Genomic DNA, 17,036 nt, shown 5'->3' on the forward strand with positions numbered 1-17,036 from the left:
TCCAAAGTTCCAAGACACCAACCCCGGGTTGAAACGTTGGGCAAGTTATAAACCTTGTTTTATTTTCTGAAAGACTGCGAAGCCGTTATATCAGATCGATTAAGAGTTACAGTCGAACCCAGCCAGATTCCTCCAGGATTTCCTCCATAGTTCCTTCAGGATTTTGTTTCGAAGTTTCTCTAGAAAATATTCCACAATTCCTCCAGGAATTCTTTTGGAGGTCCGCTACGAATTTCTTCAGAGTTCCTCATGGAATTTTTGTCGGAGTTCCTCAAGCAATTCCTCCAGGAATTTTCCAGAGTTCGTGCAGTAATTTATCGGAAATCCTCCGGAATTCCGCTAGGAATTCCTCAAGAGTTACTCCGGAAATTCCCCTAGATTTTCTCCGTGAAATATCCCAGAGTTCCTCATGGTATTCCTCCGGAGTTCCTTAAGTCTTCTTCTTCTTTTTGGCATTAACGACCTCACTAGCTTAGTGTTCTTATGAGTACTTCCACAGTTATTAACTGAGAGCTTTCTTTGCCAAAGTTGCCATTTTCGCATTCGTATCTCGTTTGACAAGTACGATGATACTCTATGCCCAGGGAAGTCAAGGAAACTTCCACTACAAAAAGATCCTGGACCGACCGGGAATCGAACCCAGACACCTTCAGCATGGCTTTGCTTTGTAGCCGCGGAGTCTAACCACTCGGCTAAGGAGTTCCTTAAGTGTTATGTACGAATTTGTCCAGGGCTCCTTCAGAGTTCCTCCGATAATTCCTTCGTAGCTTCAACGGTAATTCCTCCGGAGTTGCTAAAGAAATTCTTCCAAAATTGTTGCAGTAATTCTTCTGAATTCCATCCAGCATATCCTCCGGAGTTCCTCCAGAGTTCTACAGGGAATTTCATTGGATTTTCTTCATAGCGACTTCCTACGAACTCAGGAATTTTAGAATGAGGTCTCAAGGGATTCTTGAAGGAACTCCCTATGAAAATTTTGAAGAAATTCCCGGGAAAAGAATCCTCAGAAATTCTTGGAGGACCTCTCAAAGGAATTTGTGGAAGAACTCCTGAAGAAAGTTTTGGAGGAATTCCTGGAGGCCTTCCATGAAAACTCTCGGGTATATTCTTGGAAAATTCTCGGAGGAACAACCGGCAGGATTCCTGGAGAAACTGCGGTAGAATTTCTGGAGAAGCTGCCAGATTCTTGAAGCAACTCGCGTGTAAATTCCTAAAGGAACTACAGTACAGTTCCTGGAGGAGCTCCGGAGAAATTGTGGGAGGGATTCCAGAGGAATTTAGGAAGCAACGTTTGAAAAAAAAATCAGTGGAGCTTCGAAGTAATTCCAGAAGAAACTCCCTAAGAGTACCCGGATGAAGTCCCAAGGAATTGCCGAAGAACAAATTCTCGGTGGAGCTCTGGAGACTTTTTCGGAAGAACTGTTGAGAAACTACCGGTGGAGCTCCAGAGGAACTTCGGAAGAATAGCTGGAAGAACTCCGAAAGAATGTATAGAAAAATTCCTGGAGAAACTCTGGAGGAATTTCCAGATCAATTCTGGAGGAATGGATCTTTAAAGTAAACACAATTAACCAAACTTCGAGTGGTTCTTCAAGGAATATTATCAGACATTTTTCCATCGAGTCTATTGAAGATTTTTTCAAGGATTCCTGGAATTCAATTTTTGCATCAACTCATTCATCGATATCCTCATGAGATTTCTTGTTTCAAACATTTTTCAGCACCTCTATGAAGAATTTGTTGGATAATTTGAGAAGAATTGAATTGAAAATTACATGTATTCCTCAAAAAACATCTGGAGAAAATCCATTTTGAATTTGTTGACGATTATTCTGCTTTTATAAGAGAACCTGAGAGATTCCTGATGTAATCCCTAGATAAATTTCAACACGAATATCTTAGTAAATATCAGGATGAATTTAGTAAGCACTTTTAAACGAATTCCACTACAAATTTGGTGAGTGTTACCATGAACAATTTCTTAAAGAAGAGCTGAAAAATTCATAGAAGAGTTTATTTGACAATTCGTCGGTGTAGACACTTTTTTTTTAAATGTCTGGATGCATCCCTGAATTAATTTCTCGAGATATTCTTGAATAGTTAATGGGGCTGGGGAAACTTCTAGCAAAGTTTCTAGGTTATTTTTGAATGAATCATTAAACAATTTAACTCCTGGCGTTAACAGTTGAATTAGATTCACAGTAAAATTGGGACTGGGATACATTCAAAGCTTTTAAGTATCGTAAGCGTGTTACTGCTTCCAAATGTTTAGCAGCATCCTTGCAGTCTTTGGAACATTGCACAGAGCCTTCAAATAAACTGATATGAATCAACCAGATAAACATTTTCTGTATGTTGAATGTTGTTTCATCAATACTATTATGCAGTACTTTGAAACATTAAGATCAATCATCAACAAAAAAATAACAAACCGATCAATGTTTTACTACACTCCTTCAACATTTTGAAAAGTTGATTTCCATCGGACAAAAATGAGTTTCAACTTACTTACTTACTTACTTATTTGGCTTTACATCAATTATCTTGATAAAGCCTCGCCAACAATATTTCGCCAATTCCCTCGGTTCATGGCCGCTTCTCTCCATCCTCGACTGTGACCCACGCTCTCCAGGTCCTGGTGTACCTGGTCAATCCACCTAGCTCGCTGCGCCCCACGCCTTCTTGTTCCGACCGGATTCGTGGCGAACACCATCTTTACAGGGTTGTTGTCCGGCATTCTTGCAACATGCCCTGCCCAGCGTATCCTTCCAGCTTTAGCTACCTTCACGATACTGGGTTCGCCGTAGAGTTGAGCGAGCTCGTGGTTCATCCTTCGCCGCCACACGCCGTTCTCCTGCACGCCGCCGAAGATCGTCCTTAGCACTCGGCGTTCGAAAACCCCAAGAGCTTGCAAGTCCTCCTCGAGCATAGTCCACGCCTCATGCCCATAGAGGACTACCGGTCTTATGAGCGTTTTGTACATCGTGCATTTGGTGCGGGGGTGAATCTTTCTTGACCGCAGTTTCTTCTGGAGCCCATAGTAGGCACGACTTCCGCTGATGATGCGCCTTCGTATTTCCCGACTAACATTGTTGTCAGCCGTCAACAAGGATCCGAGGTAGACGAACTCGTCCACCACCTCGAAGGTATCCCCGTCTATCGTAACACTGCTTCCTAGGCGGGTCCTGTCGCGCTCAGTTCCGCCAACCAGCATGTACTTTGTTTTCGACGCATTCACCATTAGCCCGACTTTTGTTGCTTCGCGTTTCAGGCGGGTGAACAAATCTGCCACCGTTTCAAATTTTCTCCCAATAATATCCATGTCGTCCGCGAAGCAAACAAATTGTCCGGATCTCGTGAAAATCGTGCCTCGACTGTTAAGTCCGGCTCTCCGCATGACACCTTCAAGCGCAATATTGAACAACAGGCACGAAAGTCCGTCGCCCTGTCGTAGTCCCCGCCGAGACTCGAACGAACTGGAGTGTTCGCCCGAGATCTTCACGCAGTTTTGCACACCGTCCATCGTTGCTCTGATCAATCTTGTGAGCTTCCCGGGAAAGCTGTTCTCGTCCATGATTTTCCATAGCTCTATGCGGTCGATACTATCGTATGCCGCCTTGAAATCGATGAACAAATGGTGCGTAGGGACCTGGTACTCACGGCATTTCTGGAGGATTTGCCGCACGGAAAAGATCTGGTCCGTTGTCGAGCGGCCGTCGATGAAACCTGCTTGATAACTTCCCACGAACTCGTTTGCTATAGGTGATAGACGACGGAAGAGAATCTGTGATAGTACTTTATAGGCGGCGTTTAGGATGGTGATTGCACGATAATTTTCACACTCCAGTTTGTCGCCCTTTTTGTAGATAGGGCATATAACGCCTTGCTTCCACTCCTCCGGTAGCTGTTCCGTTTCCCAGATTCTGACTATCAGCCGATGCAGACAAGCGGCCAACCTGTCCGGGCCCATCTTGATGAGTTCGGCTCCGATACCATCCTTGCCAGCGGCTTTGTTGTTCTTGAGCTGTTGAATGGCATCCTTAACTTCCCCCATCGTGGGAGCTGGTTGATTTCCGCTGTCCGCTGTGCTGACGTAGCCATCGCCTTCGCTGTCCTGACCTTCTGTGCCTGTGTTCTCTGCGCCATTCAGGTGTTCATCGTAGTGCTGCTTCCACCTTTCGATCACCTCGCGTCCGTCCGTCAAGATGCTCCCATCCTTATCCCGGCACATCTCAGCTCGCGGCACGAAGCCTTTGCGGGATGTGTTGAGCTTCTGATAGAACTTCCGCGTTTCTCGAGAACGGTACAGCAACTCCATCTCTTGGCATTCCACCTCTTCCAGGCGGCGCTTTTTGTCCTGGAATAGGCGGGTTTGCTGTTTCCGCTTCAGTCTGTATCGTTCCACGTTTTGCCGCGTACCATGCTGCAGCATTGCAGCCCGCGCTGCATTCTTCTCCTCTAAAACCTCTTGGCACTCCTCGTCGAACCAATCGTTTCTTGAGCTCCGTTCCACATATCCGACAACGCTTTCGGCAGCGTCGTTAATGGCTGCTTTGACTGTCCTCCAGCAGTCCTCAAGAGGGGCCCTATCGAGCTCGCCCTCATCCGGCAACGCTGCCTCAAGATGCTGCGCGTACGCATTGGCGACATCCGGTTGTTTCAGCCGCTCGAGATTGTACCGGGGCGGGCGTCGGTACCGTACATTGTTGATGACGGATAGTTTTGGGCGCAGTTTCACCATCACCAGGTAGTGGTCGGAGTCAATGTTGGCGCCACGATAGGTTCTGACGTCGGTTATGTCGGAGAAGTGCCGTCCATCGATCAAAACGTGGTCGATTTGCGATTCTGTCTGCTGAGGTGATCTCCAGGTGTACCGATACGGGAGGCTGTGCTGGAAATAGGTGCTACGAATGGCCATGTTCTTGGAGGCGGCAAAATCTATCAGTCGTAGGCCGTTCTCGTTCGTCAGCCGGTGGGCGCTGAACTTTCCAATCGTCGGTCTGAACTCCTCCTCCTGGCCAACCTGAGCGTTCAAATCTCCTATGATGATCTTGACGTCGTGGCTTGGGCAGCGGTCGTACTCGCGTTCGAGCTGCGCGTAAAATGCGTCCTTGTCATCATCAGTGCTTCCGGAGTGTGGGCTATGCACGTTAATTATGCTGAAGTTAAAGAATCGGCCTTTGATTCTTAACTTGCACATTCGTTCATTGATCGGCCACCACCCGATCACGCGCCTTTGCATATCACCCATCACTATAAAAAGCTGTTCCCAGCTCGCGTGTGTTGCCGCAGCTCTGGTAGATGGTATGATTACCCCTAAACGTTCGCACCAATGCTCCTGTCCAGCACACCTCCTGCAGCGCTACGATGTCGAAACCGCGGGTCTTCAGTACATCGGAGAGTATGCGAGTACTTCCAATGAAGTTGAGAGATTTGCAGTTCCACGTACCGAGTTTCCAATCGCTAGTCCATTTTCGTCGCTGTGGTCTTTGCCGATTGTTCCGGTCCGTATTCTCTCGTTGACGTTCCTGTGCTGATGTGTTTTTACGGCTGGCTCGCAGGGCCTGACACCAACCCCCTAAATTTCCGGAGGACCATTCCCCCTAAATGTTCGGAGGGCCATAGTGCGCAGTTTAGCTTAGAGTCCTTCTCTGGCACTCGGACGATGATCAGCCGCCCCTGACATGGGGAACAGACGCTGTTGTGAGCCGCTCCTAACGTGGAGTACAGACGCTCAAGGTTTGCAGAAGCAAAGCAAAAGCAAACCCCCCCTTCCCTGTCAGCATACGACCAAAGTTCCCACCGGGGGTTGGTTACCCGATCTTCCCCAAGGTTACTCGTACCCCGGCCAGTACCACGAGGAGGTAGGGATAGGAGTTGCTGGGCAAGAGGCTAAGGACCGCACAAAGGGGTCTATTTTATTCCTGCAGGTACGCGAGGTACCAATGGTACGCCATGCCCAGCCATTTACCGCGCCAAAAAAAGAGTTTCAAACAGCATGCAAAAGAACGCACAGCAGCGTGTGCTTAATCATACGCGCCAAGCTGTTGTTGCCTAAACCTGAGATCAAGTGTGCTGTGCGCGGATGCAAACAATGCGTCAAGTTTTGCAACACAGTGGGGTGAAATGAACTGTTACCTGTTGCGTTTACGGACCAAAATTTATGACCCAAAGTGGCGTGTTCAAATCAAAATTGCAAGAGAACGCGTAGAGATAGCAGTTTGGTGTCAAAGAACGAATTGTAGAGCAGCTTGAAGCACACAACTTTGCTTAAGACAAGCATGAAATTTATTACGCATTTTTTAAAGTAAACTGACAAAAACAAGAGAAAAATCACTACCTTTGAACTTATTTGCTCTTAAAAATGAATTTATTTGCAAAACCCATTAGATGTAAAGTTGTTAATAGATTGGAAATTTAATTAGCTTTCAAATGGAAGTAAGAGAATTGAGATTCGTTGAACTATTCCAAAGTTATAACCACTTAAAGACAAACATATCCTAAAACATTAAATGTTTAATAACTCGGTAACAGTTAAGAATTGACCATATCCGTAGAACGATTTTTTTCATCTAACATGGTCCTCTATCACCCCTTAAAATGTCTGCACTCACGAACCTAACACCCTGTATGTACTTCCGTGAGATGTTTCTATAATATGAAAACACTAATAAATAATCAAATTTAGAAAAAAAACACCCTTTTGATAAAAATTTACGATGTTGCTGCGCACGAAACACAGTTGCTAGTTTGAGAAATTGTCAAAATGTGTTGTATTGTTATTTAATGCACGGAATACTTAAGTAGACTTGTTTGATGTTTCAGAGATGCTGTATTTAGGAAGAATAAACATATCTTAATGAAAAAAGAGAACACCCGGCACCGTAAAATGTCAAAAAAGTGGACTTGGAATTTCATTTACTATCGTTCTTGCTTGACCCAATCTCACCCCCATTTTCAATGTATTAGACATCGTATCGAAAAAAATGATTTTTTTGTAGGAAAATCAAACAGATTCCGGAAAATACCTGTGATGTGTAATGAAAAGACTTTCAACATTCTACTAATACAACGATAGAGGCTAGAGTACATAAGTGATACTTTGTACAGGAGAAATTTAATGTTGTTAATTTTATCTAGTTTCAACATGCAAGTTTATTGATGTAGTAAACAAAAACTACTATTTCTAAAAATGCATATTGTTATGAATTATGTGTAATAATATGTTCCCTAACATATGAATTATTAATTTTAGTAATATCAGCGTTATTAGCTGAAATATTTTACAAAACATATTTTTCCGTTTTGACCCAATCTCACCCCCTAGACCCATTGTCACCCCCATCGACGGTACATTTAAAACTTAAGAGGACATTGTCGAAACAATGAGTAAAGAATAATTCGAAAACACAAAATACACAAGATATTTAAATTATTAAAACGATCACACGGGAAGTGAATGAGGGTTAGTGTGACGTCCAGCAATGGACGGTGATATCGGCCTTCGCATCCATAGTTTGGAGTTGTAGTTAGTGGGAGGGTTGAAGAGCAACATGTTCTGAATTGAATGATATTTAAACAAAAAAACGTCCTCACGGTTTTCTCCCTGGTTGAAAACAACCATTTTATCGAAGAAAATCTTTGATAGCTCTGCAACCATAAGAGATAGAATAGTAGTTTCACAATGGAAAGATCTAAAAGTGCTCGGAACAAAGTTTTTTTGCGAAAAATTAGCGCATAAAAAGTTATTGAGAAAAAAATGATTTTTCAGGATCACCCTAACTTATCTGTTAAAAAAGTTCTTCGGCGAAGTTGCTCCAAATCGGTTGTTCTAAAGCATTGTTTAACATTGCATTGGCCTAAATGTATCAGCAAAAAAGTTATATTCTGATCTCCTACGCCATACCGGCCACCTTGATTTCACATCACTGAAAATAAAAGTCTCAAAATATGGAGAAAATTTCATGAAGACGCAAACAGACGGTTTAGACGTAAACATTTTTGTCTTCCTTGTTATGGCTTTGGGAAAAGCTATGGAAATATGTAAAGGGTATGCAGTCGCATGAAATTTGGGGATCCATTTGAATGAAATGTGACATAACAGTATCTATATGAACATTCATTCCAAATAGCAACTACATAGCGAGAATTGTATTCTACTTTAATGTTTTTTCTGATCATTTCATACAAAATGATTTATCTGTATGACAATGCCAAATTATTTCCGTATCCAGAAATGTACTAGAAAATTATGAATATTTGTAAGAAAAGACAAACTTCCAATTTTGAGTGCTGTTTTCTCCATACCTACTTTTTCATATAGTACAGTTGTGCTTTTATAGGCAGTGTAGTGAGGAATCATCCATAATTTGTTTAATAAATCCATGGACGTGGAACGTTTAAAAGATGAAAATATGTGATATCATGAATATAGATCGAGCTAAACAATCCATCCTCGATTGAGCAACTTAGTCATCAGCATGCTCAACTCAAAAACATGATATCATCTAATCAGAAATGCTTGTAGATAAATGTGATATTATCCGATCGATTTAGAAATCCAGATTACACTTCCAAGGTGTGGCAAACCTTACTAGTTCGGAGAATGTGGGCCGAAAAACTTTCAGTCTAGCAAACCCATAGGAATGGCAATGAATTACATCCGTCAGACTTAATCACATCACGGCTTAAAAGTATAATCCCAACCATAGAGAATCCCAACTCACCGGACGCTCCGTAGGCGCTTTTGAGATGCTGCAAATGGTACGATGAGGAGCGGCTCACATTGCTGGCGGTGGTGGTCATTGAGCTCTTGAAGATGGAACTGCTGCTGGCGGACGTCGTCGTAGACTCCGAAATTGTCTCAAATGCGTGGGTGCCATTATTATTTCGCGACTCGCGATCACCATTATTGTTATTATTATTGTTGTTGTTGTGTTTGTCGATGCCGTCGCCGAACATGGTTTGGTCGGCGCTGACGGCGGCGCTCATATTTCTTCTCCCTATAACCACTGGCACAGAGTCGGCTCTCTATGCGAAAATCTATCAGTCAAGGTACACTACCTGCTAAAAGAAAGGAATCGCATTACCGATTATTGCAAGACTCGATTTGAATATGGAAAAATGTTATCATGCCCTAGGAAGAGGATGACCATCATTAGTTTATCCAAAAACAGCCAATAAATAAAATCAAAACAAGCAATAGTTGGGCATACAATAGCAATTAAAAAACCTAAAATACCATGGAGAATATATTTTTGCAAGAAAAGTAGTAAAAATAGTAATAAAAATTTTGATAATAACTTTATAAGCTATATAAACAATAATGCTTATTTATTCATCGCAAATAGTCAAAAGATTTACGACATATTTTAACAAACTTATATTCTAAATAGCTCTTTATAAATAACGAAATAATTCTCGAGAATGCTCTGTTAATATGAAGTGTCCGTCAATTTTTTTTTGTCTTCGAAGTGGTGCTGTTGTAATTTTATCTCTCTGATATTTTTTCGTGTAAAAGCGTCAATTTTTTCGTTGGTTTTGGGGAAATCTGTGAGAATTCCGGAAGAGTTCCTTGCAAGACTCATGGTGAGGTTTTAGGTGTATCTTCCTGAAGTTTTATTAAATTCCACTTGAACTTGAGGTGGACAAACTGGATTTTTGTACAAAAAAAAGTGCTATCTCTGATTTCTATACAGTACTGGACAGAATAACACGACAACTCGTGTCTAAAACTTTATTTTAAAACAGAGAGATCTTTCTTTCACGGGTTGAATTGAAAGAACGTTTGTAGTATCTCAAGGGGACCGCAACTCTGAAAATGCTGGGAACCACTGGTTTAGAATCAACAAGTTGCCGTTGTAGCGGTTCTAAACTTTTCGGAAGGTCAAATCGAGTGCGATTCCATACTTTCGGCAGGTAGTGTACGCCGTGACGACTCTGACGACAACCCCCGACACAAAGGGGGGTGGTTTCGGTGGGCGGTTATTTACTGCTTTTCACTTTTTCTGGATGGACTGGATGGTTTGTTGTCTGCGTTGTAATGATGTCATTCGAAATGAATATTCGATAAAAAAAAAACTGCGATCCAGCAAATAGCTATCACAAGCTCGCGGTCTGTCACACATACGCCCCCTCACACGTGCGGCCCCACCCTGCACTATTCGGCGATAGATAGATAGGTGGCAGCCTACTTTGCTTTATAATGTCAGTTGTCCCCCTGGTGCGATTTGTGCGACAATCAATGCAGTAATGGTGAAGGTGCGATGGCGGTGGAATATCAATTTCCGCTCCTACCGGCCTACTACGAGTAGTCTGTCACTCGGTCGCTTCGTCTGGAATGAAACCGGGAGAGATATGAGAGTGAATTATTAGCAAAATAAGGAAGGAAGTGGCAATGAATGGAGAATGACAATAATTAAAAATAATAGCATTATGAGGGAAGGAAAATGATCCAGAAGGAATATACAAGATTTAAGGGGGAGGGCTGCTACAGTATAAATTGTGGCCGTGTCTGCCGTTGTCAATTAGGTGCGGCTAATGATATAACAAATGTTTTTACGTGTCGAGATTTGCCTATCGTAGGACTGCCTGTTTGAAAAGCCATTGCGTGGTTGTGATGGCTTTATTATTGGTTCGCATACCGGGTGATCTATGGACACACGAGCAGCATGACATTGTGGGGCAAGATGAGCCACTAATTATTGTGGATATATTAATAACAAATATTAAATTGAACAGTAAAACTTGATTAGCAAGACATTAATCGATATGATCCGGATGGATCATATGAGTAGGTTAGAAGCAAAGGGGTGTAAATGACAAAAACTCTAATTTGACGGTAATGTAGTTTTTCAGCAATTTTAAACTCCGCAAAAATTGCATGGGAGCTAAACTGCCCATAAAAGCATACCTGTCCCATATTGATTTTCGAACCAACACCTTTTTTCATCGCAACATTCATGTTTTAATATGCACTTCACTAGGCATATGAAAATTTATACACTTTATTTGAAAATGTTGTGGAAAAATATGAAGTTAGTGCAGTCCCATATTGAAAAATAAAGGCATAACAGTCTATATATGAACTTTGAACCCAAATAGCAACCGCAAAACTGGAATTATGTTCAACTTTATATTTTTTACTGATCAATATTAGCAAAATGAGTATTCTGTGGGGTGGAGCTAAATGAATATTGCATTCAAAAGTTTACTAGAAAATTATATACATTTGTATGAAAATACAAACTTCAAACTTTGAGCGCTGTTTTCTCAACGCGTACTAATTCCACATGGGACAGTTATGCCTTTATGAACAGTAAACATACAACCAGTTTGCTACTTAAATCACCTTAAGGTGATTATAGAACGAAGCCACACCTCAAATTTTCAAGAGCACAAGACTTGAGAACCGAACAGCGCTCCGCGTTGAAAATTTATCCCATTGGTCATCACCAGCAAGCAAGCAATTTGATTGGTTTTCAACGCGAACTGTTGTCAGTTTCTCCAGTCTTGTGCACTCGAAAATTCAAAGTTTGGCTTCGCTTTATAATCACCTTAATAATAATTGCGGAATAATTGAAAACAGCTAAATTTTTAAATATACTTAAATCAAAATTTGGCTTTCATACACAGTGAAATGCGTGAATATACTCCGGGATGATTTTGTTTTGTAAAATCCTTGTGTAAACCCCTAGAAAAGTCTCTAAGGAATTAAATCTTTAAATTCTAAAAGGAATCTTTCTTTATAATACTTCCTTGTTTAATTTCTGGAGGCTCCATAACATAATCCAGAAAATTCAACCAAGGATTTTTTTACTGATATCATTCGAGCAAAATTAATTTAAGCACTGGCACATTTGCTTTTAGATATTTTTCAATTTTTATTTTTCTGTTTTTGGCGCCTTTCATTGATAACTGATTCTTGAGAATGATAATAGGTCGTATAAATAGCCTGTTCATATGACTGGTCCGTGTTTACGTTTCCCAAGTAACACGCGAAACATCTTTCAAAGAAATGCATTCTGAAAATGGTTTCAAATATGAATCAATAGAAGCATATGCAACATACCTAGTTCTAGTTCCGTTGATTTTAATATCAAAGCTCATATAGTTGCATTATCGTTCCAGAAAACTTGCATTTCACCCCTTGTTTGACGTTCAACTTTATCGAAACAAAGAATTTAGTAGAGAAGTACCACTACGGCTATCTGGGACCCAGGTAGCCGTAGCGGTAAACACGCAGCTATTCAGCCAGACCAAGCTGAGGGTCGTATGTTTAAATCTCACCGGTCGAGGATCTTTTCGTAATGGAAATTTTCTCGACTTCTCAGGATCTTCGTTCTTGCCCCACGATATACAAATGCAAAAATGGTCAATGACCAAGTAAGCTGTCAGTTAATAACTGTGGACGTGCCCATAAAAACACTAAGCCTAGAGGCAGGCTCTGTCCCAGTTGGGACGTAGCGTCCGAAAAAATAAGAAGGAGAGAAACGAAAATTAGCTTCTGATAACAAGCAGTTTTTCTCATTGTTGTTGTATTCACTACCTATTTAAGCCCGCGGTAATTTAGTTATCTTTATTGGCGCTCCACTTTGTTTGAATGTTACAAAATGTATGAGCTCTGCAAAACTCACTGGGACATTCCAGTGCCGTAATAGCAGGCGATGAGAACAATCTGAATCAGGTGAGACGGTAATAAAATTCCCACAACAGTCGATCAGCGGCTCTGTTATGCATTTTTCATTATCGCAGTAGGTCACTGCTTTGCGCTCATCGTTGTAGGTACAGTAAACTTCTTTGCAAATTTATTTTTTCATATTTCTATGCTGAAGGGAGTAGTAGTAGGCTGGAAAACTATTTCATACCACATCGCGCCATGGAAAGTGCGATTTGATACCAACTTTTTAAAACTTAAACTATAAGACGAATTTAATTTATTCTATTGAAATGATGAACAGACTTATGATAAAATTGAGTCAACTTTTCCTCAACAGAATCGTATAAAATCTAGATGCAGTGACTTTGTTGGTTTTCAAACCACATCCTGACTGTTTTGATTATTAATTCTCATTAATTTTTGAAAATTAATATCACTGTCGCGCAAAACTCTCTATTTCGTTGCCCCTGTATATATGTGATAAAGAGAATTGACATCATCCGTGCAAAAATCGCACATCGAATACCTTCAACCCAAAATCTCCGATCACCATTACGAATGCCACGGTCATCAGCAGTATATAGTGGGCAAAAAAGGCAGCGTGAGCACATTCACTCTCCACTGAACATGCTTTTCGATGCGGTTTCATTCCTTCTCTCTGAAAGCAACATTTTTTCGACTTTTTATCAACAAATCAAGTTTCCAAAACCGACCAAATCAGTTTCGCGTTCGTTACCGGCTAATTTCGCTACAATGGCGCGTAAATTTACACCTTAATGACATCATTTTTCCTCAGGAAGCCCGCAAAAAGTATCTTTCGTTTTTGCATTGCAATGCTGTTAGCTCTACTCTACCATCAAAGTCATCGCTCATCATCATCGACCTGACGAAGAGACGGCGCGGAAAAAAAAATCATCGTTTATTTATGGACCGAGTCTAACCGTGTAATCCAGGGGTTCCCAAACTTTTTGTAATCACGGCGCCCTTTGACATTTTTTATCAGAAGCGCGGCGCACTATTATCATTTTATACAAAAATATGAATATTTTCGACAAAGTTTCTGCCAGACTTTTCATGCTAGAACAAAATCTACTTTTGCAAAAAGTACGTTCTTTGATAATTCAATAAAATTATTGATATGAAAAACAATCTGCAAAAAATATTAAATTATATTTTGAACTATCACAGTTTGTGGTGTTTCTGGATCCTGTAGTGAACTTTAAATTCTTGCTAAATTTGCGCCGCTTGTATTGTAAATGCATAAAAATAGAAAAAACGACAAATTTTGATCGAAGCAGGATTTAAAAAAAATCATCAAAGGATTCCTTTCAATTCGAGGCTATAAAAATGTCTTTACATTTGCGAAAGATTTTAACATGGTTAACATTTTTGCATCAGAATAAGAAATAAGTAAAGTTAAATTGTTTCTCTCAGTGTTGTGAAACCCCCTTCTCGATATAACTAAGCGACTTTAATTTTGATAAGGAGAATAAAAATTATGGCACTTTCCAGGTTAGTTTACTTTTTGACATATGATCGCAGAAATGAGCCAGCCTAGGGCTGCAATTCTCTTAAACAATTAATAACATAAGTTCTTCCGTTTCTATGAAAATGTGTAGTATAACACAGGTAAACAGAGGAAGAGCAAGCAAGCAAGATGAAAAAATCATAGTGGAGCTTTTAACAACACAATGTAACTCCATCCAGCCTGAAGATCTGTTTGTTACTGAGATCCCTACCAGCAAGGTTGTGACTATAGCGTCATAACAATTTGATATCATTTATAGAGGATGTTGTTTCAGAACTTCATCAATATATAAACTCTGAGAAAGTTCTAACTAATCCTACAGAAAACTCTATTACAGTAGACGTTCGGTCGGTGCAAACGGTTTAACTGCAATGCTTTTTAACTGCAAGTCCGGTAACTGCAACAATTCTCCAGTTATCGCACCACCAAACGTCAAAATGGTGCGCCATGTTAGCCCCTGTTAGCCCAAATGAACAGTCGAATGAATTTCACGTTCATTTTACGTCAGTTGATGGGTTGTTGACGTTTGTCAGTCGTTGCAGTTATCGAATTTCGTTCGCTAAGTGAAACGTAAACATGTTGCAGTTACCGAACGTCTACTGTATATACCTTTACAATGTTTGTCAACATAAATTTGGAACATGGAATTTGAAAAACTTTGAACATAGATATTATTTTTTTTTTTTTTTTGAACTGGTGAGCGATATCTCAAAGCTATCTTAATGTTTTCACTCCCAAAAAGTTGCATTCAACTTCTGTGGCGAGCAGCTTAATTGTCTTCTTTGTTCGATTTTCGTATTCAACTTTCGTCTGATGCTTTCGATCAATGTAATACAATTATAACATAAGTTGAGAAGGTTTGCCAGGCCTTACTTTTAATCGGCTCACGGCGCCCCTGAAAAAGATTTAAGGCGCCCCAGGGCGCCGCGGCGCAAAGTTTGGGAAGCACTGGTGTAATCGAATGCTTATCAATACACTGAAATGCGCGACCGAATCATTACAATCACACATCATCCTAATGAATATATCTACGTTTCAATGAATGCCGGACACTGCTGTCAGCAGCAGAAGCTGTAGCATAGTGGTTCGAAGGCCACGAAAACTTCGAAAATCGTTGAACGAATTTACTTTTATCTAATCGTGGCTTCCTTATTAGTTTTGTGGTCTAAATCCAAAATCTAAAGCTAATTCATTGGATATTGCATGTTATTCAATTCTTTGCGTAAACCGTAGGCATGATTTTTCAAGAAATTTTATTCATAGGATACAAACACCCGTTTTGATCATATCGTTAGTCGTAGCTATTGTAGATTGTACGCAGTTTTGCATAGCAAATTAGCATGGCATATTTCAGAGTTGTGTTTGATCCTTCGACCTTGACGCTGGTTCCTGGGCAGTGCGTCAAGAAAGCCCGAGCAGTCGTCAGTTTTTTTTACCTCTCCTATTTTTTTTGAGTGCTTTTATATAGCCGAACAAACAAGTGAAGCTGAAAGTGGATTGTGGCTGCTCAATCAAGGATGAAGGATCAATTGGTGAGCTCGTTTCATGCTACTATTTCTAATCTATAAAATATGTATGACTGCACATTTAATCGTTACAACGGTAAGCCGTAAATATGATTTTTCAACAAACTATGAATGGTTCGTCACTGTGAGTGTCAACATAAACTCTGATTCATGAATTATTCATGTTTAACATTTTTTCCAAAACACCCCTTTCTTTATACCTTTATTTTTGTAATTAAAAAAAATTTGAATTGTTCGACACTACAAGTGTAGACTTGCGAAAAGTTCACTTCATTCAACAAACTTTGGATGATTCGCCACTGTAATTGTCGACATAAGAATAAGAGTGTTCTATGATGTTCCAGCCAATTGAGTTTTTAGTTTCTTTTCAAATAAGTAAAATATAATAACACATGCTTTCGTCCTGACAGCTGTAGGAATGTTTCATTTAGGTATTTGTTCAACAAACTTTGAATGGTTCGTCACCTCAAGTGTCGGTAGGGGGAGATCCCCCAGTACCGGACACTTAAGCCACTAAATTCATAATTCGAAAAATATTGATTTTATGGGCTCGTGTTACCCATTTATGATAAATACTATCATTTTTATAGTGTTCAAAAATAAATTTAAAAATATAAATATGAATTTTGACATTGCATTTTGATGATATATTTTAGTACCAAATTGATCGATCTTGAAAGGTGGCACCCAATACCGGACACGATCTGGATATGCCTAAAATTCTGTAAATTTGAACATCATTGAATGTGTACACTGTAGGAATAGTTTATAATTACCAATTCAATGCATTTGCAACATTTACAAGAATAATTTGAGTTTTTCTTAGTTTGCAAGATGCCTATCAAAAACCTCTTTCATATATGATGAAAAATAGTTCATTTTACGATGTTGTTCTGAATGTTCATTCTTGTCAATTTTATTGCATGTTACACCATGATCGACGAAACCCATGAAAAATTAAAGTATTGTGAGACACTGGTGCAATAATTACAATGATATCATATAACAAATTAAGCTGTCCGAAACTGAGGGACAGGAGGTGCTTAACCAAAATTGTAATTTGTCAATATTTAGTTCAATTTTGGTACAAAATACATTCATACTATCAAATAAGGATTATGTTCGATCATGCTTGCGGGATCCAAAGTATTTTTTCATATTCAAAATAATTACTGAATAGGCTCAAAATTAAGAGCATACGTCAATTTTTAAAAGATTTTCAAACTTTTCTACTTTTTTTTAAAAGGCATGCATATTTCAAGGATATGTTATTCTACGCAAACATTAGTCTACATAAAAGCTTTCTTTTCTACTAATACACCAT

At 40.0% G+C, this 17,036-nt stretch overlaps 1 protein-coding gene across 15 annotated transcripts in view; it reads right to left on the reverse strand.

Annotated features, from left to right (window-relative positions):
• LOC5564140 (echinoderm microtubule-associated protein-like 2) overlaps nucleotides 1–17,036 on the reverse strand; it is a 97,668-nt gene that overhangs the window by 54,998 nt on the left and 25,634 nt on the right. For 2 of the 15 annotated variants that reach the window (XM_021855609.1, XM_021855603.1), the window contains exons 2-3: nucleotides 10,297–10,334; nucleotides 8,727–9,063 (exon numbers count right to left, since the gene is read on the reverse strand). In XM_021855609.1, the coding sequence (XP_021711301.1) occupies nucleotides 8,727–8,991 (265 nt within the window). In that variant the 5' untranslated portion in view covers nucleotides 8,992–9,063; nucleotides 10,297–10,334. Of the gene's footprint in view, nucleotides 1–8,726; nucleotides 9,067–9,909; nucleotides 10,335–17,036 lie in introns of all 15 variants that reach the window. The other 13 variants (XM_021855608.1, XM_021855602.1, XM_021855605.1 and 10 more) reach the window with 10 other exon arrangements.

This window comes from Aedes aegypti, chromosome 3 (assembly GCF_002204515.2).
Source record: "Aedes aegypti strain LVP_AGWG chromosome 3, AaegL5.0 Primary Assembly, whole genome shotgun sequence".
NCBI classification, from domain to species: Eukaryota; Metazoa; Arthropoda; class Insecta; order Diptera; family Culicidae; genus Aedes; species Aedes aegypti.